This window comes from Phoenix dactylifera, chromosome 4 (assembly GCF_051530095.1).
Source record: "Phoenix dactylifera cultivar Ajwa chromosome 4, Ajwa_hap1_PhDact_Kaust_v1.1, whole genome shotgun sequence".
In the NCBI taxonomy this organism is placed as follows: Eukaryota; Viridiplantae; Streptophyta; class Magnoliopsida; order Arecales; family Arecaceae; genus Phoenix; species Phoenix dactylifera.
The window spans coordinates 4,759,122-4,785,877 of record NC_143193.1 but is presented as its reverse complement, the minus strand read 5'-3'; the positions used below and the strand labels follow the sequence as shown (position 1 = coordinate 4,785,877).

The 26,756-nt window shown below is 35.5% G+C and overlaps 1 protein-coding gene across 6 annotated transcripts; it reads left to right on the top strand.

The window, feature by feature from the left end:
• The first annotated feature begins 545 nt into the window (after positions 1–545).
• Positions 546–26,756, top strand: LOC103695658 (GPI transamidase component Gpi16 subunit family protein). 6 transcript variants are annotated; one of them, XM_088719664.2, is made up of 7 exons: positions 690–873; positions 947–1,304; positions 15,216–16,412; positions 16,656–16,805; positions 16,952–17,132; positions 26,014–26,237; positions 26,376–26,756. In XM_088719664.2, the coding sequence occupies exons 2-6, from the start codon at positions 963–965 to the stop codon at positions 26,208–26,210; spliced, it is 2,067 nt and encodes a 688-aa protein (XP_088575790.2). In that variant the 5' UTR covers positions 690–873; positions 947–962; the 3' UTR covers positions 26,211–26,237; positions 26,376–26,756. The 6 variants fall into 6 exon arrangements, 5 of the variants coding, with proteins under 5 accessions (XP_038989747.3, XP_088575789.2, XP_038989746.3 ...); XM_088719663.2 differs by having other exon boundaries at positions 566–873; positions 26,014–26,756; XM_039133818.3 differs by having other exon boundaries at positions 566–1,304.

Genomic DNA, 26,756 nt, shown 5'->3' with positions numbered 1-26,756 from the left:
GATCGGGCATTTAGCTATTTTTGCAGCTAAAAGAATAATAATTGACCATCAAATAAAAAATCACAAAAGATTTTTAAATTAAACTAAACAATTGCTAACTTAAATATGATTTCTTCCTCATAAATTTTTAATTTGATTTAAGAAAATGAATATTCTTAGCATACAAGCTTACAAACTACAATTTCAAAAAAAAATAATAATTGATGTCCTTGAGAACATTTTAAATAAAAATTCACCGAAACAAAAAATGAATGCTTAAATACAATTAAGAGTAGTTGAGAGGTGGAGTTTTGGGATGAACAGAGTTCGTTAGATATGGGTTCATATGACATACACAAAAATATGTTTTGGAATGAGAATGGATGTTATACAATTTAGTTTTTCGAGGTAGGTTAACTTGACTTCGAGTTGAGCCAAGTATAGACCTAAATTAGATCCGAACGATACACGAGTGATTGGGTCAAAACCAAGACTAAAACAAGTTTTAAAAAATAGGGGTAATTTTTTTATGGAGATTTAATCCACAAGTCTCTTGAAAAGACATTAGGCCAGGTCTAATCAAGTTGAGGCAAGATCAAGTCATGGGTTTGTTTTGATCCATTTCATCCCCAGAAAGAGTACTGAGGAGGGATGGGGTAGGGGGAGGGGGCGAATCTTCCTATATTGGGGGAAGGAGAGAGTGATTCATTAATCTCCATGTATGGGGGAAGGGCGGGGAGAGAGAGATACCAAGGAGATCAAAGGATTCTCACATGCTGGGCCATCCACCATGTTATGGAGAGAAGAGATCATGAGCACCGGGCATGGGATGAGATGAATGGAAACAAAGGCTTTGTCCACTGTGATCAGATGATAAGAATGGGCAAGATTTGAGTTGAGATTAGTAATATATGTATATGTATGCATGCATGCATGTATCCATGCATTTAAAACCATACATGAACAGGTGTCAGGCTCTCATAATGTTGAGGCTCACGACCTCCAATGGCGGATCCGATGCTCCCTACACCGCCGCGGACACCCCACCGCCGCCGCCGCCGCTGCTGATGGCGACGCACCTCCACCGCTCCGCTGCCCTTCTCCTCCTCCTCATCTTATCCCACGTTCTCGTCCGGCCGGTCCTCGCTTCCGGCGGACACGATGGCGGAGGAGGCGCAGAGGAGGAGGAGTTCTCGGAGGAGCTTCTTCTGAAGCCCTTGTCCGATCGGAAGGTCCTCGCCCACTTCCATTTCCAGAGCACCGCTCTGCCCTCCGCCACCAATGGCCGCCACCACCGCCTCTTCCCTAAGGCCATCGCCCAGCTGGTACTTGTTCTCCAATCCCTTCTCCATTTCCCAATATTAGGGTTTTATTGCAGCCTCTTCGATTTGTTTCTTGGTGTTTGATTGCATAAGTAGCATAAAAGTAGAAGAAATCGCAGGAATCTCTCAAGTAGTATAAAAGTAGAATGAGATCCAAACCCCAAGAAACAAATAGATGGTGGTAAGGTAATCTACTTAAATGTCATATTAGGGTTTTATTCAGCCCCACCGATTTGTTTAGTTGTAATTAATCGTTTAGATTTCCACAGTATATCATATTATCTCGTCTAGGATTTGGTGATAAAGGTACTCATGTCGTGGTCCTTAATTCTTCGTACCTTTTGTTTTTTGATGCTCAAAGCTATAGTGGACTCAGTTTGAAGGTTTACCATTGAGTAGAAATGTCAATCTTGTCTTCAAGTATGCGGGGATTCTGATAATTTTCTTCACTACCATAAGTGAGGGAGTACCTATTTGGGGAACTAAATGTGCTTTTTCTTTTTCCTCAAACCTTAAACTCAAAATCTACGTGCTCTGTATCTTATCTTCTCTTCAATTAACTAGAAGCTATATTTTTACAAGCAACCTAATGCAAATGATGCTATGTATTCTCATAAATACTAGGTAAGTCAATTATGAAAAAAGAGTTGTAGAGAACTATCACTTCCACAGTATGGCTATTGTTCCATCTAAACAAAAACCATCACTTGTGAAGTTCATGAATGCAAACCATTTTCATATTTTGCCTCAATACATAGTGCAGCTGGTAGACACAGATACTTAAATTTGCATTTCATGTCTGCATAGGATTCATGTCAAGTACTAAAAAGGGTGGCCTAATGCATGAGATTCCCATCATTGTCGTGTCTTGGAAGGCTTAGATGTACACAACCTTACTCTCTCGTGTAAAGAGTCCGTTTCCGTTCCGTGTTTCAAACCTATGACACCTGGGTCATAACGGAGCAACCTTATTGTTGTGCCAAGGCTCTCCATCATTCATATCAAATACTAGTACTTTGGCAAAATATATTTTATGTTCTTATTTTGAGTATTCTTTTAAGCTAAGAAAAAGACTTAAGATTGCTTGAGGTACTTCACAAATACCTCTGTGAATGAGGAAGATGACTTTCTCTTTCCTTTTTAGTGAATGCTGACCTTTTAATGATGGATATGATGGATTCTTAAATTTAGAGTTTGTGATATTAATGTTATTATATTATCTAAAAATTACGGTGTTTGTATTTAAAAATTGACTAATAAATAGAGTTTGTGGGCTCTTTTTGTACACACATAATGTCATATTAGATGTATCATATCCAATTTTTCAAGGTTTGTTGTATTATGAATCTATATCATGTTATATCTATATTCCATGTCCATCTCCACGCTTCATATAATGGATTGCTCAATACACTGTTTTTGAAAATCCCAAGTAAATTTTGACAAAACCTTGCTCGTGTATACATTTAATTAGGTGCATCTACTCAATCTTATCTTGTAATGGTTTCTCCTTAGGCACAATAAATTCATGTGGATCTACATCTTGTAATTATCCCTTCTAAAATCATGGATGATCATGTTTTAGTTCATTTAAATTATTGTAAGATTAGGTCACACCTTGTCAAGAAGATGAGAATTTACCATGTGAAAAAACGAAAATAGATACAAGAAAACTCAATGTGACACATCAAGTCACCAGTGTGGGTCTCCTTCTAAACAAAAGATGGGTCTCCTCGAACAACAAAAGTATTCTACTTTTGAACATGGTTTAATTATTTGTGGAAGCAATAATAGACTTATTGATCCAAAAAATCTAACTATAGAACATGATATATCATGCAGCAGGTGAAGATACCTGTGAGATGCATGCTTAAATGAAAGAACTTATTGTTGCCCAGTAGATACAACCCAAGAGGGGGGTGAATTGGGTGTTTTAAAAACTTTTTGTCTGATTAAAAGAAAACACACAAGTGTATGTGCAAAAGTGAAACTAAAGTTGTAACCACAGTCAATCGCAAACACAAAAATTTATAGTGGTTCGGAGCTTCCACTGCTCCTACATCCACTCCCCAAACACCTTTGGGAATTTCCACTATAATCCGCGATTACAGTACGGTAGTTTTGCGAGTTCACTACCCAACTCGTTGTTTTACCCCGGGCTAACAACGAACCCTACAATCCCCCAATTTGACCTAGGCTTGGGACGCCTATCCCTTGTTTCAAGTCCCTTGACTGGAACAAGCACAATAAACAAAGGTTTTACAAAGATTTAAAAGCTCTTAATGAAGCGAATATAACAATGAGAAATAATAAAATCCGGAAGAACCCTTTTAGCCGTTGGAAGCGTGGGTAATGGTGGTTCTTCCGATGTGGATCGCGTTGGCTTGAATGTGAGCTTTGAATGCCGAGTGGGAGTGAGTAGTTGAGCACGAAATCAGATGGGAAAGCTTGAATGCACTTGATTTCTCCTCTTGAAAGCTCTAACTCCCTTGAACCTCTTTTTCTTTTTTCTCTCTTGAATGATCTTGTGTTGGGTTGGTGAGAAGTTGTTGGAAGGCACTTAAAAGCTCCCTTTTATAGCCCAAAAAGCAATAGATCCGTTAGACACAAAAATATGACCGTTTGAAATTCAAATTTACCTGCAAAAATGTGTCAGTCGCGTTCCAGGCGCTCCGGAGACGTCTCCGCTTCGACGCGAGACGTCTCAGCTTTATAAAATTTCTCTTGACGGTGTTTGGAGTCGACTCGGCACTTTTACGGGGACGACTCTGAAGAAGAACGACTTGAATGCTTGTTCTTCTGTTTTTCTGAGAGAGTCGGCTCGGTACTTTACGGGGACGTCTCGGGATTTTTGCGCTTTTTGCATGGGGACGACTCCGCGACGTCAGGGACGACTCCGCGACGTCTTCACAATGAAAAAGCAAGTCCTCTGGAATCGGCCTTTCTGCCGTCTCTGAGAGAGTCGACTCCGGAAAGCCGGGAGTCGACTCCGACCCTGCGAGACGCCTCGGCAGGTGCTGGGGACGTCTCCAGACGTGCCAGTTTCTCCTCTACGTTTCAGAGACGTCTCTGGAACAAGCCGGAGACGTCTCGGCTGCCCCTGATCTGTTTTCTTCATCTCAAAAATCTTCAATAAATCCTCCGAAAAATATGGGAACATGCCTTGACAATTCTTAACAATATTCTTAGATAAACACCTGAAATGCTCAAGTAAATTGTTAATATAAGGGGAATTATACTCTAGTGTTTTGTATTCATCAAAATCCATTAGGAGGTCAACAATCTCCCCCTTTTTGATGATGACAAAACACTGAGTATATGCAAAATTTAAAATTTAGACATATACACAGTATTTGATCAGATGTACAAGTATTGTGTTTTGGTTAGAGCTAGATACAGTATGCATAATTCAATATAGTCAACTGTCAGTTCTATCCTTATGCATAAGTATTGATCTTAGTAGCTCTTTGAGCAATTTTGGCATATCATCTATCACTTTTAGATTTGAATCAAGTTAAAGTGTAAATTGATGAAATATTGATGCTAACAACAATTAAAACCCAATTCTTTTGACTCCCCCTTTCTTTTCCAGAAGGACAATTGTCTTAAAGCCAATATTCTTCAATTTTATCTTTTCATTTTGTTGATTCTAATTAAACTTTCAAGTATGAGTTTAAATTTTGCATTTTGCATTCCATATTGGTTCTACTCCCCCTTTTTGTCATCAACAATGAAGGGGACAAATTTTTCTTAGGTGCCTAAGAACGCGATGCAACCTTTTAATACCATGAAACATACAATGATTTCCAAGTTATTTCCATCAATGAATTCAGCATTCATTTTACTCCCATTCATTTCATACCTTTTAAATGCAGTTATTACAAGTTGTGCTCCCCCTGTTTCATATGCATTGTCAAGTTGGCAGAATAGTAAAATGGTTGCACATTGTCAAATTTGAACATTCAAGGTATGTTATGACATTTTCATGGCACATCACAGAATTAGAAACATACACCAAGATTCAAAAAGAAGGGTTATGTCATTCATGTAGTATTACAATCATTTGAAGCCGTTACAAGGATAATTTCAGAGCAAATTATGATGAGAGCACATCGAATGTGATTCCAAGGATAGTTTTCAACTCAAGTGTAGATGGAATCTTTCTTAAGTTAATTCAAGAAGTACCATAAATGATATTCAAGGAAAGTACGAATGGAAATCTAACCTCTCTTCAATAATAAGTATGAAAGCTTGTTCATTTAAGATCTTTTGCCCAATATATTAAGTATTTTATCAACATGAGAGCAATTTAACTAATTTTCAGAGTATAAGAGCAGTATATTAAGTATGATTGCAAAGTTCTTTTATGGTGTAAAAATATTGTGGCATAAATGCCAAAAATATGAATTCATGCAATTTATGATATATCTTAGAGCATACATAAAATTCAAAGCTTTGAAGGTTCTTATAAAGACTTTAATCCTTTAAAAAGGAAGCACATTTTGGTACATATAATAATCAATTGGCATAAAAAATGAAGTTCTAGAGAACAAGCCAATAAGAACTCATCAGTAAATTCCAAAAATAGGTTTTCTAAGAGATACTCAAGAAAATTCAACACATTATTCTCCCCCTTTTTCATTAAGTTAGAGGCTCTTAAGATCAACTGTTTGAATTGCAATTTGGTTCATGATTTATGCATAAGATATATTAACCAAATAACAAGCCTCAAGGTGTATCATAAAGATTTTCAGATTTAAATTTCAGATGATACATATTGAAGAGCATTAGGATCACTTTTCATTTAGTATGCTTTCTCTCTTCTTTAGTTATAGATTTATGCGATTAAGTTCCATAAGATCTCTCCTTCTGAGATTTTCTTTCTTCCCCTCAATTGATTATTCCATTTAAGAGTTTAGAATTTGAAGATAATGTTCAATAAAATTGTCAATTTCAAAAAAATATATTTTCTATAAGTTTCAGCTTATTTTCATAAGACTCAATGTTTGAGATAAGACAACCTTTATAGAACTCATCACAAGGTATAAACTTATTATATAATTAAAGCAAGTCTTGCAATATACGGAGGTTCATCAAAATCAATCCATAAAAATCAAGGTATGAGATACCGAATATCTAAATCTCCCCCTCAAAAGATGCATTCTTCTTTAATCATTCTTTTCTATTGTTGAATTTCAGATTTTAGTGATAAACGTGAATAAAACTGAAATTCTATGATATCGAGAATGTAGAGTAATCTAGTATTATTCAAAATTTGTAGCAATTACTCTTTCTAATCCTTCAAGAACAAGTTATGCTTTCTCTTAATCTTAGAGAAAATGTATAGAAATATTAATCAGAAAATGATTCATTTGAAGCTCAGTTTCTTTCAAAAGCATTTACATTTTCTTTCTTTTAGAATCGTTTGAGTGAGCTAAAATATTTCTAGCTTTAAGATCATTCACTCTATATATATTCTGATGGAAGTCTTTAAGAATGTAGGAGAGAAAAACATATAGATTACCATTGAGGTATATATATTTATAGAGCTCAATCACAGTTTTTCAGCAATGTATACATGAAACACAATAAATTTTTTTAATATCAAAATAAAGTCATATATTTAAAAATTTTTGTTTGCAATCAAGATCATCGAAAGACACATCATTTGGACCAATATTGGTACATTCTAAAGATAAGAAATGATATGTTTCAGATGCGTATCGGAGCAATCAACCAAGGCATCAAAATTAATTCTGTTTTTCTTACATTAAGATTTTATTTAGAAATCATATTGAGTTTAAGCTTTTATACAAAATCAGATTCTGAATTTCATAAAGATTTTCAATAAAGGCTTTCAAAGTCATAATTTGAGATATGTATCTTCCACATTGTAGTCTCATCTTAAATCATTATGATTGAAAACACATATTTCAAACATATAAGAGCATATTCAGAATATTTGTATTTATGTTGAGTTTTGGTATGAGTTAGAACATTATATACCAAAGTTATTGCCTAAATAGAGATATCCTTCTCTTCTCCTTTTTACAAATTTATTCAACTTTCAGATTTTGACGATGATTGTGTACGACAAATCTAGAATTTCTTTTCAATATTACCAATCAAAAATTTTATGTAGTATTTCAAACATTCAATCGAATTGTCCAAGCATGGAGCATTACAAAATATTGAGAACTCATAATTCAAGACATCATGCCACATGCAAAATATATTATGTGTTAAGTCATGCATTAAAATAAGAAAAAAAAATTGTCAGGGATCAAAATCAATTCTTTTCAAATAAACTCCCCCTATTTAAATATAATTTTGCACTGATTTCATCCTTGAAATGTGTTTTCAAGTGATTAAAGCTTGACTTGATTCTTCTTATATACTTTCATTTACTTTGTCATTCATTTTTACTTTCCTATGCTCTATACTCTATTTGCTCTCTATCCGGTGGAGTTGGAAGGGGCACGAGGTACTACCACTAGCCTCCCTCTTGTGTCGTCCCTAATATGCCCTACACCGAATAGTTGGATCAAATAGTGCCGGGTACTATCACTAGCCTCCCCATTGGCACCATCCCTATGATGAGCAATATAGAAAGGTTAAAATATTTACTTTAAACTCTCCCTCTATTTAAGTGTAATTCATTACGGATTTTATCCTTCCAAAAGAATGCTCATACAAGTCTTACAAATGTACTGAATATATTACGCTTGTTTTGCTTTTTCTTAAGATTGGAGTATTTGCCTTTACTTAGATTTTACTTCTCTTGAATAATATCCATTATCTTTTCTTTATCTCTCTTTCTTTTTGTTATTCTCAAGTAATTTACTTGAAAGAGCAGAATAAAGAAATAATCAAATGTATCATATAGAGGTATATCATGCAAACACATTTTCATTATGCTCAAGAATTCATAGCTTCTCACAAGTCATTTTAAATCAAAATTTTAAGCATAAACTTGTGTAGTTCATGGTTATGACATAGGTAAAGATATATTTTAGTTTGGGCAAACCATGAAACAATTTCTAAAAGCACAAGTCAATCAATACATATATAGACATGATATCAAGAAATTAATAATTAAAGACTTTAATCATGCCATAGTAAGATTTAAGTTAATGACTTTGCTCAGCTAATTTATGAGAGAGGTATCTAAAATTATCGAATCATTCTGCATTCTTCAAGTCAAATACCTACTAGATTTCTTATGTGTAACCTTTTGGCTGAAGAAAGTCCTCTCTCTTGTTTGCATGTGAATGTTTATTGTACCTTTTATGGAGGTGTCCTTCAAGTTGAAATCTCTCATTTTCTTGCTTAAGGATCCTGCAAACTCCTTTTCTTTCTTGAAAGAAAGTCATTAGTTTCTTCAAGATACAAAACATTCATCTACCCTATCTTTAACTAGATGATTCAATACACGATATGACACTAGTTGAATGTTGAGTCATTTTACTCAAGAGATTGCCTAAGTATAAGCAAGCACATATCACTTGAACTAAAGAGATAGTTTCATTAACCAAGATGGTTCAAGGACAAGCATGTGAGGCAATAGGAAGATTTATCAAGGTCAAATCAATTTCTTATTTTCAAAATCAATTTAGTTTAGATTTTATTTGCTTAAGATAATTATCAATAAGACACGCTAGCTAAGTTTTAATCAACTTATCTTAAACAGTTGTTTCTATCAAAGCTTAGATCATGATTTATTTGTTATCAATAAATTATGATTCATTAGAGTTAGATTGAAATCTTGCACATAATGAGCATACAATCTGGTCTACTGGCTGTATGATAAAATAAGTATTCTATCATGCTTCAATACAGCTTTAAAAACAATAGATCTACCTTGCTCATCCTTTTCAAATTCTACAAGATGAGGTCATAGAATACCTTCTTCATGCCAATCTTCTATAAGAGTTTTCTTGTGGACTAACTTTGGTCAATGAAGATTCTCTTTCTTGTTTCTCTTAATTTGGAGTTTGAGAGAAGATGTTAATTCATTCATCATACATTTTTCAAACTCACCTTGCATGAGCTTAGTAAAATCTTCATATAAATCCTCGTTTGTAGAACCAAAAGTGATATCATCAATGTATACTTTGAGCAAATAAGATATCACAAATTCTTCTTTTTTGATGCATAGATTTATCACTATTACTTTCTATCAAAAAGTTACTCAAGCTTTTATATTATGTATATTGGTGCCTGTTCCAAATCACATATTGCTCTATCATATTTGTAATGAGTGTTTTCTACACATTCATTTGACAGAATATAAAGCTCATGAAGCAAGCAAATGATAATGGTGATCTTTACTTCTAATCATGCAAGAATTTCATCAAGATCTAATTCATCTTTTCTTGATTGAATCTTTTAGTAGTCACCAATTTTTCTTCATTAAGTGCATTTCTGAAAACTCAATTGGTTCTAATTATTAACAAGTTTTCAGATTTTATCGACAAGATTTCGAATTCTCTTTCTTTTAAAAATGATTTAGTTTAATTTGACCAATTCTAATCTTGTTCATTCTTCTTAAGGTGTTTTAGTTTTAGATTGTTATATGTAAGAAAAAAAGATTAACATATACATATATAATCTGATTTTAGTGACTTGATGAAAGATCATTAGTCTCATAAAATGAATTGATATTTCTACAACTAGGATCTTTTCATTGAATATTCTATATGCATTGCTTGATGAATGATGCCCAAAGATAAGTATCTTTATCAGATTTGGCATTATTTTCATAAGAACATATCAAGCATAACATGTACGACTGAAAAATATGAAAGATATGCAATAGTTCATTTTCTATTTTTCAGAAGATCAAATGGAGTTTTCATCAAAAGTAGACCTAATAGAAACCATATTTATGACAAGCAATGATGATAGCTTTTAACAAAAAAAATTAAGTAGATGACTATCATACAGCATTGCCTTTTTAATTTCTTCAAGGATTCTATTAATCCTATTTTACTTATGGTGTTCTTGGTGCAGAAACAATTGTATTTAATATTATTTTCTATGCACAACTTAATACAAAATTGGTTTTCAAAACTATGTCATGATACTTCGTTATTTTCATAGTTTGCAAACCTTTTTCATTTGAACCCTTTTTGTGAGTTTGTGCCAATGTAGAAAATATTTCAATTTGAGTGCCAAGAACAAAGCCAATGTAAGCTTTTGAAAACTTAGTGTTGGAAACAACATCTTTAGATTTAGAGATTGGTTTTTGTTTGTTTCCTTAGTTAATATGCATAGCAAACTTTGACGTTGCAGAAGATAATCTAAGTAAACCAATGACAAGATCTTTTGAGATTAAGTACATACTAGCATGAGTTGATTTTATATCCCAAGGATGGTTTCTTTAATCTTGGTATTCATAGTGCATATATTCAAAGGCATACCAAGTGCACATTTTCATATCTATGATCGATAAACAATAATGCCATGGATAAAAACTCTCAATCAAGCATATAGAGAATTCATAGAGTTATTTTTAGCAACTTATCCAATAGTGAGTAAATCATACTATAAAATGAAGTGATTTGATTATATTTCCAAAAGTATTTTTCATATCACAAAATTGATCAATACTTGCAATTCATATTTTAATCAAATACTAGAGCAAAAATAATGATGAGATGCAAGGGTTACTGATTTCATTATTATTATTTTTAATCACTTTTCATAAGTATATTTTAAGTTTCAATTTTTTTGACGTGTGTCTAGAACACCCATTTGTATGAAAGTTCTATTTATTCCATGGGTATCTTGGCACACCTACATCTATATCCTCATATTTTCATTTTGGGTACCCAAGCTTGCTTGGGTCCTTGAGAGTTAGGACATATGGTTCCTTTTGGAACCCAAATTTGTTTAATTGTAATAACTTTACCACTTGATTTAATTATGTTAGAACGATAGGTAAAGTTGTTATGTCCATTCTTTTCATGTTTGAAATAAGTTATCTTATTTAATGGTTTGCTTGATGCATTGATAACCTTTTTCTCTAGAGATTTATTGTTAAGTAAAGGAGTCAAGCCAAGTTTTGGTTTATCATAAGCAACATATTGGCTTTCAAACATCATTTTTAATCGTTCTGAACTTACAGTAAATTTGTTAATAAAAGATTTTAATTGATTAATTTCTTTACTTAAGTTTTGATTTGTTTTGATTGAGCTATGATTTTTCTGAATCAATTCTTCTGAAATTAACCCTAAGCTTTTATATTCAGAATTTAGTTTGTCATGTATTTCAGCAATAGAATTTTTTTCTTTTGAAATTTCCAAATTAAGCTTTTTAAGATTTTTATTTTTCATAGCTAATTCTTTACATTCACCATACAAATCATGAAAAGCATTTAAAAGTTCATCATAAGAAAATTCTTCTTGAAAATCATTTGATGTAAAAGTAGATTCAGATTTTACCTTATCTTCTTGTGCCATAAAGCAAAAGTTAGTCATCTCTTGTAGTTCTTTGGAGCTAAAATCATCGTTGTTGCTCCTAGCTTTCATTTTCTTGCTTGACTCTTCCTTGGTCAAAACTTTCTTCCTTTTTATCTCTTTCTTTCTTTCTTCTTGCTTCCTCTTCTTCTTTGTCTTTAGGAGGCTTTTGAATCTTTCGGTGTTCGGGAATGGATCCTTGTTTCCATTACCGAACTCTTTATTTTTTGAACTGATCTGCCTTTCAGACTGTTCTTCTCTAGGAGTCGACTCGTACAAATTGGGAGTCGACTCGGCTAATGTCGAAGATTCTGCAATCTCATTGTTAGTACGCAATTGAAGTACATGTGAGCTAATCTGAGATTTATCATAAATAATTGTTAAAGTATCCCAGATTTCTTTAGCAGATAAGCATGCAGCAATCTTATGAAATATAGATTCATGGATAGCACAATATAGAAAGTTCATGGCGTTAGTATTCAATTGTGCTAACTCTTTTTCATTGACATTTTGAGAGAGTGTGTGAGGTCCATCTAAAATGATATTCCATATTCTATAGTTTTGTGATTGAACAAAAATTTTCATTCTAGCTTTCCATTGAATATAATATGTTCCATCAAACAGTGGAGGTCTGTTTATGGAAAGTCCCTCGGCAAATAATATGTTATGTGGGGTTGTCATAATCTTTAGCTCTAGTCGGTTAAGACTATAATTAATAGAAGAGCACCTGCTCTGATACCACTTGTTGCCCAGTAGATACAACCCAAGAGGGGGGTGAATTGGGTGTTTTAAAAACTTTTTGTCTGATTAAAAGAAAATACACAAGTGTATGTGCAAAAGTGAAACTAAAGTTGTAACCACAGTCAATCGCAAACACAAAAATTTATAGTGGTTCGGAGCTTCCACTGCTCCTACATCCACTCCCCAAACACCTTTGGGAATTTCCACTATAATCAGCGATTACAGTACGGTAGTTTTGCGAGTTCACTACCCAACTCGTTGTTTTACCCCGGGCTAACAACGAACCCTACAATCCCCCAATTTGACATAGGCTTGGGACGCCTATCCCTTGTTCCAAGTCCCTTGACTGGAACAAGCACAATAAACAAAGGTTTTACAAAGATTTAAAAGCTCTTAATGAAGCGAATATAACAATGAGAAATAATAAAACCCGGAAGAACCCTTTTAGCCGTTGGAAGCGTGGGTAATGGTGGTTCTTCCGATGTGGATCGCGTTGGCTTGAATGTGAGCTTTGAATGCCGAGTGGGAGTGAGTAGTTGAGCACGAAATCAGATGGGAAAGCTTGAATGCACTTGATTTCTCCTCTTGAAAGCTCTAACTCCCTTGAACCTCTTTTTCTTTCTTCTCTCTTGAATGATCTTGTGTTGGGTTGGTGAGAAGTTGTTGGAAGGCACTTAAAAGCTCCCTTTTATAGCCCAAAAAGCAATAGATCCGTTAGACACAAAAATATGACCGTTTGAAATTCAAATTTACCTGCAAAAATGTGTCAGTCGCGTTCCAGGCGCTCCGGAGACGTCTCCGCTTCGACGCGAGACGTCTCGGCTTTATAAAATTTCTCTTGACGATGTTTGGAGTCGACTCGGCACTTTTACGGGGACGACTCTGAAGAAGAACGACTTGAATGCTTGTTCTTCTGTTTTTCTGAGAGAGTCGGCTCGGTACTTTACGGGGACGTCTCGGGATTTTTGCGCTTTTTGCATGGGGACAACTCCGCGACGTCGGGGACGACTCCGCGACGTCTTCACAATGAAAAAGCAAGTCCTCTGGAATCGGCCTTTCTGCCGTCTCTGAGAAAGTCGACTCCGGAAAGCCGGGAGTCGACTCCGACCCTGCGAGACGCCTCGGCAGGTGCTGGGGACGTCTCCAGACGTGCCAGTTTCTCCTCTACATTTCAGAGACGTCTCTGGAACAAGCCGGAGACGTCTCGGCTGCCCCTGATCTGTTTTCTTCATCTCAAAAATCTTCAATAAATCCTCCGAAAAATATGGGAACATGCCTTGACAATTCTTAACAATATTCTTAGATAAACACCTGAAATGCTCAAGTAAATTGTTAATATAAGGGGAATTATACTCTAGTGTTTTGTATTCATCAAAATCCATTAGGAGGTCAACACTTATGATGAATCATTATTTAGACTAAAATCCACAAGCTTAGAAGGCTGTGATCATGTTAAGCCCCTGTCACAAATTTGTGTCAATATATTGGTGAATAAATGGACGCCACTGGCAGGTGCCTGATAACCATACATATATATGAGCATTTTTTGGCATTTTAACATAATACCCAAGACAAATGGTCAGTGGACCCACTTAGAACAAACTTTTGTATAATTACCTGAGAATTATTGCAATGGAGTAATGGAGAAGTAGAGATTAAGAAAAACAAGAGCCTTGTGCCACATAAACACAGTACCCTTCTTAAGTAGTACCTTTACCCATGTCTTGGATAGTCACCAGCTAAAATTTGTGGAAGCAAAAGGAGTAATTTTTCGATGACTAATTACTTGTTGAATACAACTTGCTTTAAACAAAAAAAGCTTTAGGGACTGCCACCGTAAAAGTAAATTAGTCACTGTAAGATAAGCTCATCTATCATTGTTTAAGGGTTCCAACATGTTGGATTATATATGTCCTTGAGGCTTGGTTGAAATGAGCATCTGTTGAATGGACAAGCCATGGACCTAGGTGAACGGTCTACTGGTAAATCAACTTGATGCAGAGAATAGACACTTTCTTGCAGTCAATCTGTGCACATTTAAACTGAAAGTTGATATTAATGAGTCAGCTTTTCATAGGAAACCAGATTACTAGCTCTATGTTGTTTAACTTAATTGAAGTAATGTAGCTTCATTTTTTCTCATCCTGGTTTCACATTTCTTAAGAAAGTTGTCAGCCATGCAAGTTCGCAAGTGATAGGGTTCTCAGCCTGCATATAAATTCCTAACTGAGCTAAGCTACCATATGTTGCTTGTTGCCATTCAATGTTAATAGATTCAGCCCCAATAAATATGCAGTAATGGACCTTGAATACTCTCACATCAATTATTTTGCTTTAATTCCTTCTCTCCAATGTGGCATTGTTTAACTTGGTATTTGTTTTTTGTTATGTCTCTTGAGGTTAAATTTGAGCAGTAACTGATTTTGGGCATCACTTTGTGCAAAACCTGTTAATGGTGTAAAAACATATTTGAAACTAGCAAATGTTTGGTTTGGATATGTTTAGAAAAATACTGGTTAATGAACCATCAAGGTTCATGTATTTTTATCACCTTGTTTCTTTCTAATAATCTTAATTAATTTGTCTTGCTGACTTAAATAATTGGTATGAAATCAGCAATGAATTATTGTCGAAGGTTCAGTATGAATACTGTAAAATATGTAGTTTCTAAGTGCACAGCCCTTTTTCTAACATTATATGCTACTTAAAACAGGTCGAAAAGTTTCAAATTAAGGAAATGGAGTTATCCTTTACTCAGGGACGATGGAACTATGAGAACTGGGGAGGATCTGATCCGATGTCCAGCACCAATGCCAAGCCCCCGGGTGTCGAGCTGTGGACCCTCTTTGACCTTCCCGTCACGCAGGTTGATGCCACTTGGAAAAATCTCACCCATTCCCTTTCAGGTCTCTTTTGCGCATCCATCAACTTTCTTGAATCCTCCACAGCTTATTCTGCTCCTCGTTGGGGATTCCATCCAAATTCTGACAACCTAAGATATGGTGCATTGCCCCGCGAAGCAGTTTGCACTGAGAATCTCACTCCTTGGTTAAAGCTTCTCCCATGTCGAGATAAAGCTGGGCTGGCTTCTCTATTGGACAGGCCTTCTATTTATAAAGGCTACTACCATTCCCAAAGATTGCGGATAGTCTCAACTAAAGTTACTGGTATAGTTCTTGAACAGACACTGACTGTTGTGCTCCAACCAAATGTCAAAAGGAATAACCCTGTTTCTTCTACTGAGGGATCTCTGCAGCCTAATTGGTCCATGAGTGCAGTATTTAAAAAGAAGATAACAGGACAGTGTGTTCTTGCCAAAGCTAGTAGAGTGTTCCTTGAACTAGAGGAAGGTTTAGTTGCTGAACTTGAGAAAAGGGTATTTAGAGATTCTTGGAGTAATCCTTTATTTGAATTGTCTGCTATGCCAGATAGGGAAATCAAAGAGATCAACGCCTTGCAAGATCAAAGTGGTTCAATTTTATATGAGTTCAAGGTTGCTAACTACAACGAGTATGAACCTTTGGATGTGGGCATGATGTGGAAGGTTCCTTTGGTCTGGTCTTGTCCCCATGCACCATTCCATGTGAGCCGGTTTCTAATGGGAAGTGGAAATGAACGAGGCTCACTTGCTATATCATTGCAATCCACCCAGTCGCATGAGCAATTCTTAGGTGGCTCAGATGCTTGTACGCTACAAGTAGTTGTTTTTCAGGTTGTTCCATGGTATGTTAAAGTTTATCATCACACACTACAGATTTTCATAGATGGGAAGCCTCAGACTGTCTCTGATGTGATTGAAAAGTTACAAGTGACCCCTTCAGAAGACAAGTTGTTACCTGGGACATTGGAATTGATGCTTAGATTTCCTTGCAGCATGCACTCTGCTACGTTAACTTTAGACTTTGACAAGGTCTGTTGCAAGATCTGTTTTCGGTTTTCATGCAAGTCCATTTAGTTGTGCCCTATGGGAATATATCAGATTTTGTTCTTAAGATACCTTTTGATGAGATTTATAGTTCCTTTTATGTCCTTTCTTGTTGATGAACTACAAAATCACTCATAAATCTTCTCCATGTCAAACATTTTTTGGGCTTCTAAAGCTCGTTGAAGTAACTACTTAACCTTATTTAACTGAACCGTCATACTGTTTTAGGGATTCTTGCACATTGATGAATATCCTCCAGATGCTAATCAAGGTTTCGACATTCCATCAGCTTTAGTTAGTTTTCCTGGCTTCCAGTCAAGCAGAAGTTATCATGAAGATGACTCACTGAAAAATTCTCCCTTGCTTCTGAAATTCCAGGTATCTATCTGATGTTTGAGCTAGTTGAGAGAAGAAATAATGTTGTTAAATTGGTGCAATGAAATAATGAATAATGACCATCTTCACCATTTGTAGTTGTTACAAGTGGTATTGCTGATTCTTTTTGGGTTTGTCGATCGTGGCAGGAGAAGCATGTTATGCGGTCTTATACAGAAGTATTGCTTGTACCTTTAACAACTCCAGATTTTAGCATGCCTTATAATGTCATCACTTTTACTTGCACTGTTTTGGCATTATATTTTGGATCATTGCTCAATGTCTTGAGAAGAAGGATTGGTGAGGAAGAGAGAGAATTGAAAAGCAAAGGTAAGTCAGATCTTTGACATACCTGATTCATGTGCTCAATAATGTTCAGATTTTTATATGTAAGGGAGTCTTCTTGAAAAAGATGTTTTGGACGTTGATCATCTTTTGAGATGGATAACTAAAAGATAATACTTAGTCTATAGAATCACTAAGATTGACAAAATTACATGTCTAACTACATAGAGCATTGAACAGTTGAAAACATTATTATTTTTGATAATTGATGTCATGCATGATACAAAGGGAACCTTGTGATAGATACTTCCAACTTCCAAGGCTTTCATGGAGAAATATTCTTTTCGTTTCATAATTTCTATAGTTTGGTCGATATATGTCTATGTTGTAGAGTCTGAAATGTGAACCTGGTGTGTATCCTTGTCATATGGTGACACTAGGGAATAGACATAGACTTGCACATTCATCATTGAATACCATTTAGTGATTGTTTTGAAATATTTCAAATTTCAATAGATAGCACATATTTCTTCATTTGTTTAGTAATTGAGTTAATGATAGTGATGAATAATATTGATTGTGTCATGATGATACTAATGTGCTTCCTCATAAAGAAATCACACACATTTATTATATAATCTATTATGTACTTAAAAACTGTGTCTCTCAATCTTCCTTTAACAATCATCACCTCCAAGCTTTGTCCTTGAGTTTTTAAGTGTTGGATTTTATGAATCCTCATTGACAAAACATTTCTATTAAGACTAACAGAATTTCGATAAACACAGAAACTTTTTGACCAGAATCGCCTGATCAATTTTGTCATACAAAAATATATTTTTTTAAACCTCCCCAAGCCAAATTATGGTACAAACTCTGGGTTTTGGAGTCTCTGTGTTTGAAATTTATGCTTAAATCATTATACTATACTAGTATGTATGTCAGCCATTTTATAGGTTATTTCGGTCAGCCTACTTCATATTTCCTTAGTGCAAAGAACTCATAGTTGACCAAATAGATAAGAGCCCAAATGTGACAATTCTTGAAGGCTATGGAATGATATAGAAAGTGTGAAATGCCTGCCATGGAGAACTCAGTTTTGGAGCCAGGATTTTATTCCTTTTTGTTGGGGTGTGGGCAACAACAAAGTTACAAAACAATGCTACCTAGAAAAATATTTATATATAACATGTTTATTAACCACTTGGCTTACAATTATAATACATAAAGAACACATCACATTGTATAGAAAAAAGTAAAAAAGAAAAACTCCTGTCATGGATAAGCTTCTATATCTAGCATCCTATGATCCTTCCTAATGCCTTGATTTTTAAGGACATGATTTTAGTACATTACCAAAGAAGAGACTATAAATAATAATCATTTCTAAGAATTTTAATAGATATCTCATTGAAAGGAAAGGGAATAAAAGAATAGATAGGAAGAGGAAGAAAAGAAAGATAACAGGAAAAGAAAAGTCACGATCCTGGGCAACCTGGGTTTTCTCCTTTTCATTTTTTTTTTCTTTGCCAATTCTTGAAACCAGCTGGCAAATAAAGAGAAGGGATGAGTGCACAACTTCATGGTCATTGTCTGAAAGATAAGAAGAAGAGAAATAGGGAACTGTGGGAGATGGGAGAGTAACCGACTGCTCTAGTCTTGGATCTAGGAGGGACACTTGTCTGTGATCGAACAAAATATGCACCATAACTACTTATTTGTGTTCAGCAAGAAACTTTAATAGATACTCTTGCTTATCAAAACAATCTGCAAATATAGACTAATATTGATATCAATAATATTCTTATCTAAATTTACTGGTTAACATATCTATAATCAAGATTTTGGAGAAGGGGAGTGGGGCAAAGGATCCATCAGCTCTAGAATTAATATGGAAAATCTAAAATCCATGGGGTGCACTTGCCATCCCTAGCCCCCTGACCCTGCTGGTGCTTGAAATGCATTAGTGATGAATGTTGTAATGTCTTGAAATTTTTTAGAACTCGTCCATGGGCACTAAGTGGTTCTTGCTAGGCACATGTCCCCAAGTGTCAGAAGCAGCAGCCTCTAAAAATCTAGGGATAGGGACATGGCATATGCACATAATATCTATGTACACGTGTAAGTATGTATGTATGCACATAGGTTGGTAAATATGTACATAGGTGTGCGCATACGTATTGTATGTTAAATTTTATGCTTATCCTAAAACAAACTCAAAAGGGGAAGGAGACATATGCTTTTTAATAAACAAAATAAAGACCATCCATGTCCTTGCATGTATTTTAACAATGTTATTTTAAGGGTATTCTAGTAATGGACGATATGGACCCAAACTTCCAAAGCCATGAACTGGAAATGTGAGAGGCAAAGGCTTTGAGAAAGCAGATATTGTTGTGAGATCCTTAGGTATGTTTGAGGTTACCTAAGATGTTTTAAGATATTTAAGTTGATAATAGCTGTGATATATATTAAAAATACAACGGCAGTTTAGTGTCCAACACTTGGAAAAGAGTACATTGTGTGATGCTCCAAAAAGTTGCCAAGCGTTGGTGCTTTTTTTTTTTTTTTTTGCTAATACGAGTGGAGCGTCCAGCTGTGTTATTTTATGTCATACAGGTGTCCCAAAGTGTTGACCCTTCCTGGAAGCTAAAAACTGGAGTTTCCAAGTAATAAGCACCCCAAGTACACCTGTATTTGGAGTAATCTTCATAAAAAATCTTAGTCATCACATCAAGCTGCATGGACTGCACTTCAGCTGTGTCACCGAAACTTCTCCTGTACTGGTTCTTTTTGAACTCTGCTTAGTGGATGCCTTGCATCCTAGAAAAGACTGTACTATATATGAAGAAAACTCCGGTTGACTGAATGTCTGGACTTTCAACCTTCACATGACTCCAATATGAGAATGTAAACCTGATTACTTGTGGATAGGGGGGAAAGGAAAAAAGAAGACTGCACTATGAGAAAGAAGACAGCATATGAGAAAGAAAAATGGATGGGATCAGGGAAAAAACTCAATTGATTCCCAAAGTGCTGGACTACCTAGAATCTAGAAACAAGTAAATTTCTGAAGCAGTAAATGGGAGGGGAAGGGGAAGAAATCTGAATGAGATGGAAACCTGATCAACTTGAGTGTGCAGTGTCAGGTGCAAATTAGAAAAAGAAAATTCAAGTTATGAGATATGTTTACCATCTCTATTAGAGAGTTTGTATATTTTGATTGATGGGGTCCCAGCTAGCTATAAAATTTTCCTATTTCTTGATAAACCACATGCATCAGACATGCCTATGACAGAAGTTTAAAGGAATCTTTCACACTTTCAATCATCATGCTTCCTTAGTCAAATCCCTAGCTGATCTCCGTTCATATTTTTGGTTATGTGATGGCGAAATTTGAATGTTGTGTTTGTTTAACACGTCTTCTATGGAAGCAATATAGAATCCCGAAAAGATAAATATTAAATAGCCTATGACGACCTGGATTCGTATGGTTTACGCAGAACTAGGTGTTCCGTATTGTTTTGTAATGAGAAATTCCATATTTGCAAAAATTGTCTAATTTTTCATAGTGTTCTGAAATGCAGTTAGGTGACTGCATATGCATTCTTGCATGGTGGATGCAGCCTGGTGACCACTCTGTATTGGACTAATAAGGTCCTAAACTATGCCCAAGCCACATACAGAATTACCAGGCACTGGCATGGGCATAGGTGACATGTGTATGCGGCCCTTGTGCATATAGTTAGTGATTGTTATGAGTCATTGTCCAAGAAGTCACTTTTCAACGAAGATGATTGATTTTTTCTTATCATATTTTTAATAGCTGGTAGCTTAAGTACTATATGATTTGTGTATACTTAATTACAAGCTATGCGTCTTTATTTCTTGTATTTCAATTGTTCGTCATTTGATAATTGGTATTTGTTCAATACATTGTCATACTTGAAAAATGAGCAAAAATTATGGGGCATATTGATATATCTTTATTTTTTTAACGTTAACATGTCATATATATTACATTAGGCTCTCAAATAAGTGTGAGTGTGTTTCATTTTGAAATTTCGTTATTCTTTTTTACTAATTTTATTTATTTATTATTTATATATTTTAGGGCCAACTACATATGCACCCACATATTGCATGTGCACCATGCAAAACCCCAGCTGCCCACATATAGCTGCTGCTTCACAAAACCTTGAGTTTTCTTCGAAAGATACGTAGATTGTGCAATTGGGAATTCTCTATTAGTTATGGATTCGGCACTTTATAGTCTATTTTAAGATTTGAAATAACATACTTTACACATAAGGGCATGGAAGCACTATAGTTGACCTTTTGGTGCCTTGAATCTTCTTCTGAAATAGAGATGATTGGGTTGAGAACTCTTTATGGACCTTGGTGGTGGGAATTTTCTACCCAGGGTAGCATGCCCACTTTGGGAACTCATCAGAATCTTGAACTTGCACTTGCTTCCTAGGCACTTAAAATATTTCAGGAATATTCCCTTTTCCTTCACCCACACCCGCCCTCACACCCATTCCCGATTTTGGCAACTAGCTTAGGGATTAGATGTGAGGATTCTACTAGTTTGTATTCAGACTGTAAATAATACGCCTTAGATTTAATGATGCAACAGCAATGTTTTTTTTCTATTTTGGGCTTTCTTTATTGTCTTAGCAGTTGTATCAAGCCTTGGGGTGCTTTATAGATTTTTCTTTTTCCTATGATTTTTTAGTGGTTTTTAAATTAATTTATAGGCTGTATATTGTGATTGGTTTCAAAGACCTATTTATCTAATAGCCCTCATATGAGTTGGATTGAGGAAATCATATGATTACTATAAAGTCTATAAATTTTTAGGATGTCTATATGTAAGCTGAAAATCAGTGTCATATTACAAAAGAACCTAACTAAACCTCATCACCTATAAAGTGCAAGCTCAATTAAAACTGTTTACTTAACGTGAGCTAGCAGACTACAATAAACACTATTCTTATCTACCATTACCAGACAAAGTTACAAATAGATATCCTAGACAAAAAGACGGCCCCCTAAATCTTGAATATCCGCAAAACACACATAAGACAAAATTCACACCATAGTTCAACTGAAACTTTAGGTGCCTGTTTGAATGTTTGGAAGAAACTTGCTAAAGAACTGAAAAACTGGAGGAGTGGAGTGGTGCTATAGCAGAATTCGATGGGAAAATTTTATTTTTGGGTTCTGACATTACTGTTTAACCGCATAAAAATTAAACATACCTAGGTAATATGAATATTTTGTTTAGAAAACTTTTATCAGGCTTTATGCGACCAAGTAACTACTTATGAAGAATGCCACTGATTATTTGAACACAGGCTTTGGCCAAAATATACAATCATTTGATCCCCTGTACTAATTGATGGAGAATATCTATCATCAAAGAGAAAGTGATGAAAGACAAAAAAGAATAAAAAGGCATTCATGGAACTTAAAATATTAAAAAAAGAATCAGGTCAAGTTTTTTTTTTCGGGGAATGCCTAGAAGTTACAACATTAGGATTCTCAACCTTCACCTCAACACAATTTACAAAAACAAGAAAAAGGGTGGCCCAATTCATGCAGGAGAGCAAACTTACCATTGCACCAAGGCTCACCCTCTCACCTAACCACAATTTACAGAAAGAAAAAAAAAAACTGTTCAAGTACTCCAAATTTTCCTAGTATGAAAAATGAAAGTTTGGTTATAGATTCAGCACCTCTCTCTTTAAATCTTTCCTTACATGATGCAACGCCCATGATTTGCAGCTCCTATAGATAGTAGATTCTGACCCCGGAAAAAAAAAAACTTCTTCATTTTCTTTCCTGCCTAACTGGAGTTCTAAACCTAACCACAAACCTTACTATTTCTTGAGTAGATCCATAGAAATTGAGGGAGAGAGAGAGAGGGAGGCGGGGGGGGGGGGGGGGGATGTAGGCAGTGTAGTGGCAGCGCCATGATAATGCTGAGCCTGGTGATAGCGTGGCTCGTACTAAAAATTAGAGGCCAGAGATCCAAGAAAGAATGGAAGTAAAAGTGGAGGTTAAAGAAAAACTTGGCTGGAAGAGCCTTGTTTAGTCAGGAAAATGCTGCTACAACAAGGAACCAGTTAGGGTGTGGAACTTCTTTCGAAGTGGAAATGATAGGTTACAACTCACAAGCAAAGGGACTCTCAGGCAATCTGTGGGAACGAAATAATTTCAACTTTGTAGATTTCTTTTTCCCCTGGTATTGGTTGCTTTATTTGGTATTGTTATCCTGTCAAAACTCTATCCAAACATGTGCTCAGGTACAAAATACTTTGTGGTTTTAAATAATCATGAAATTCCTGTTTCCCACACAATACTACGGAAACAAGATGTGTAGGAACAGGCCTTTAATTGACTGTAATGATAGATGTCTTGGTATTACTTTTCTTTTATGCCCTTGCATGTTTCTTTCTTAAGTATTACTTAGGCCCATGATGCCTTGTGAGTTCCTTGTTGGATCACCCTATCGTCAGAAACACATTATATAACTGATGAAGACTTGTAGTTTGAAGAAGTCCTCTCTCTATCTCTATCTCTTGTGCGCGCGTGCATGCGTTCACACACACACAAAGAAGAGAGATGGATACTTTCTCTTTTTTTTTTCTTGGGTGGGGAAAGGAAGTAGGAGTAGGGAAAAGTGGAGTGGATTAGGGGGTTGGAGTTTTGGTGTTTGGGGATTTTCTGCAGTTGAAATAAGGGGTTGACATGACAAACATAGAAGGGAGGTCGGTGTTACCTAATAACTGCAGATTGAGGTGACTATCAAGTGGTGTTATGGGGAGAATTTATCCATATTATCTTTTATATAATTCTAGAAAACATTTAAGATGTAGAGAGCTTTTAATACTGTATCAGCTTTGGAGCAGGTAGCGTGTATGGATATGTTTGTTTCCAGATTGAACGGTTAACCTTAGTGACTGATACTCTTGAGCATTGGGAGGTTAATTGAGGTACAGCTCTTGTGAAGGGAGTATGATGATCTTTTGGTTATAAAGGCCATCCAGAACATTCATTTGTGGAGATTTTATGTAAGAGGAAATTAGTTTCCGAAATCTCCTTGCTTTTCATGAACATATTTATATCTTGTTTGAAGGGGAGTCTTCTTTTGTCTATGTTCTTTTGTCTAGAGACTTGTATTACATTTCTGTAAATTTTCTTTAGAGGCAACAGATATTTGACATGTGATTGAGATCTTTTCCTTCTAACAATATCCAAAGAGAACTCTAGAAGACTGCAGTCCGAAAATACGCTCAATTCATGAACATCAAAGACTTTGTTGAACCTTCTTATCCACTGTCAACTGGTAATCATTCATAAATTTTTGTTCAATTTAGGACCAGGAAGCTGCGAAAGTTCCTTTGACTCTGAAACTTATTTAGGTGCAGCATTCCAGGTTATCAATAAAAATGTGTTTTCCATGCGAAGGTGATCATATAGGTTCTCGGTTGGAGAATTAGAAAATAGCTAAAGGCAAGTATGTGCAGATGAATAGTTTTTGGTAACTTTACAATCAATCAGAAAATTGATGAAAGAAGGCAATTTCATAAAGGAAGTAGCTTTCAGTTAAACTGTTCTCTCCTAACTGGAATGTTATTCTGATGCGGAAAAAAAAAGTCGCTTGCATTGATGTATTATAAGTACCTAAGAAGATGGGTACAAGAAATTTCCATGCCTAACAATGTGAAGAGCACTCATTAAGGGAAAACAGGAGTTAACTCCAGCAACTCAAGCAGATGAGATGATGCTGATTTGTCATGATTAATTTTGAAGTATGTGGAGGTTATGCAATTGTAATTGCTTCGTCAAAAGGATTGTAAATTCTTAACAAATCACATGTTGGATAAATCACTGTTTTACCTATTTGAAAATCCATATATTACCTTATGGATGATGGACCACATTTTAAGAAAGGGGGTGGGAAGGGGCAATATCTACGGGCTTATTTTTGTATGAATTTTGGTGCCATATTTCTTGCCTTTCTTCTTTTTGCATGCTAGTTGTTCTTTTATTAGAACTAAAATAACCACCAAAATGAATGGTCAAAAAATTAGAATAAGGATCTCTAAGAATGATAGAAAAGATGTGTATGCATGGGTGTGTTAATTATCATAAGGAATTGCTTCGCAACACCAATATCATCTTTAGCCATCGTAGGAAACATGCATGTGATGAAAGCTGGTTTCCTTGATCCTCTTAAACTTCAACAACCTTTTCTCTGGAGCATAGTGTAGTAAGCAAGGTTCATTGTCTCGGTACCGGAACCCATATTAGTGCCACTCTAGTATAGTGTCGGTATGGTACGGTACAGAATTTTTTTACCGTACCAAGTATCGGTATGCCACCCATAATGGGTACCGGTATCAAACTGATACGGTACAGTATGCATTGCACCGCCAGATTTGGGCCGGTACTATGTACCATGGTAGTGAGTGGCTTTAAATTTTAAAATGAGCAGTGCAGGCATAGCACACAAATCTACACTAAATAAGCTGCATCACCAATAAGCTACCCCTTTTCTTCCTTAAAAAAGAAATTGTTGTTTAACTCTCTCTATTACAGCCGGCACCGCAAATGCTACCAGATTGAGAAGCAATAGAGAAGCTATAAATCAGCAATATAACTTTTCTTTTTAGATTTATGTTTGCTAAATAGTTTCCCTTTTGTCATGCTTGACATGAAAGTTGTGTATAATGGGGAATATGGTCTGGTGTACCTAAAATTATTCACTCAAGATAAGAAAGTACCTTTGGTAGGGGCTATAATGGCATAACTCTATCAGATTGGTGTTCTAAACCATTGCATAGCTCTAATCTTGAATGCTATCCTTGTAATGTCTCTTTGGAAACTAAAACTAATCTTTTTTTGCACCTTGCAGCTGCCAGGCCTGGGTTGATCCCCCTGCTTCTAGCTAAGTTGTCTTCCAAGTTAAAAGGACGGACAGATGAGTCATCCCAGTCATCGCCATCATTATCATCATCTTCACCATCTATATTAGGACCCAAGCTATTATTCAAAGTCATATTAATTGCCGTGTTAGCTGTTTTTTGGAACTATTATTTAAACAATGGCTGAGGTCAATGGATAAGCCATATACACTGAGTAAGATTGATTCGATACGTGTTGTAACTTAGTGATCACTTTATCCTCTAGCAGCATGTTGCCAGCCGGTTATACTTCTTGTATCATTGATTTCTCGATTGTTTAATGCTCATTGTAACTTGCATCCTTTTCTGCCAGGAATGGTTATTGGTGTTAATTGCAGCTGAGCTCTGAAACGGTCTAAATCTGACTTGTAGCTGTTGATCACGACGGCAGTGCTGTGCTTTGCTTTGTTCAGATCTGGATCCAACGGTTCTTTCAAGCACAAAATGGCTTTTGCATGTCTAGATCTATCACTGTTGAAACTTTAAAGAATTGTGTTCACCAAGTGAATTATATTTCCCTAACTTGGGTTTAGGAAACTTAGGCTTAGGAAATTGTTGTTTATTTGATAAAACAGCAGTTGCATGTTTAGACTTGTCATTGTTGTATAGAAATATTCGGCAAGAGGAACATACTGTGGATATATGAACAGGATCATCCTTTAGGATGAGAAAGATACCAGAGATGCTTCGCAAA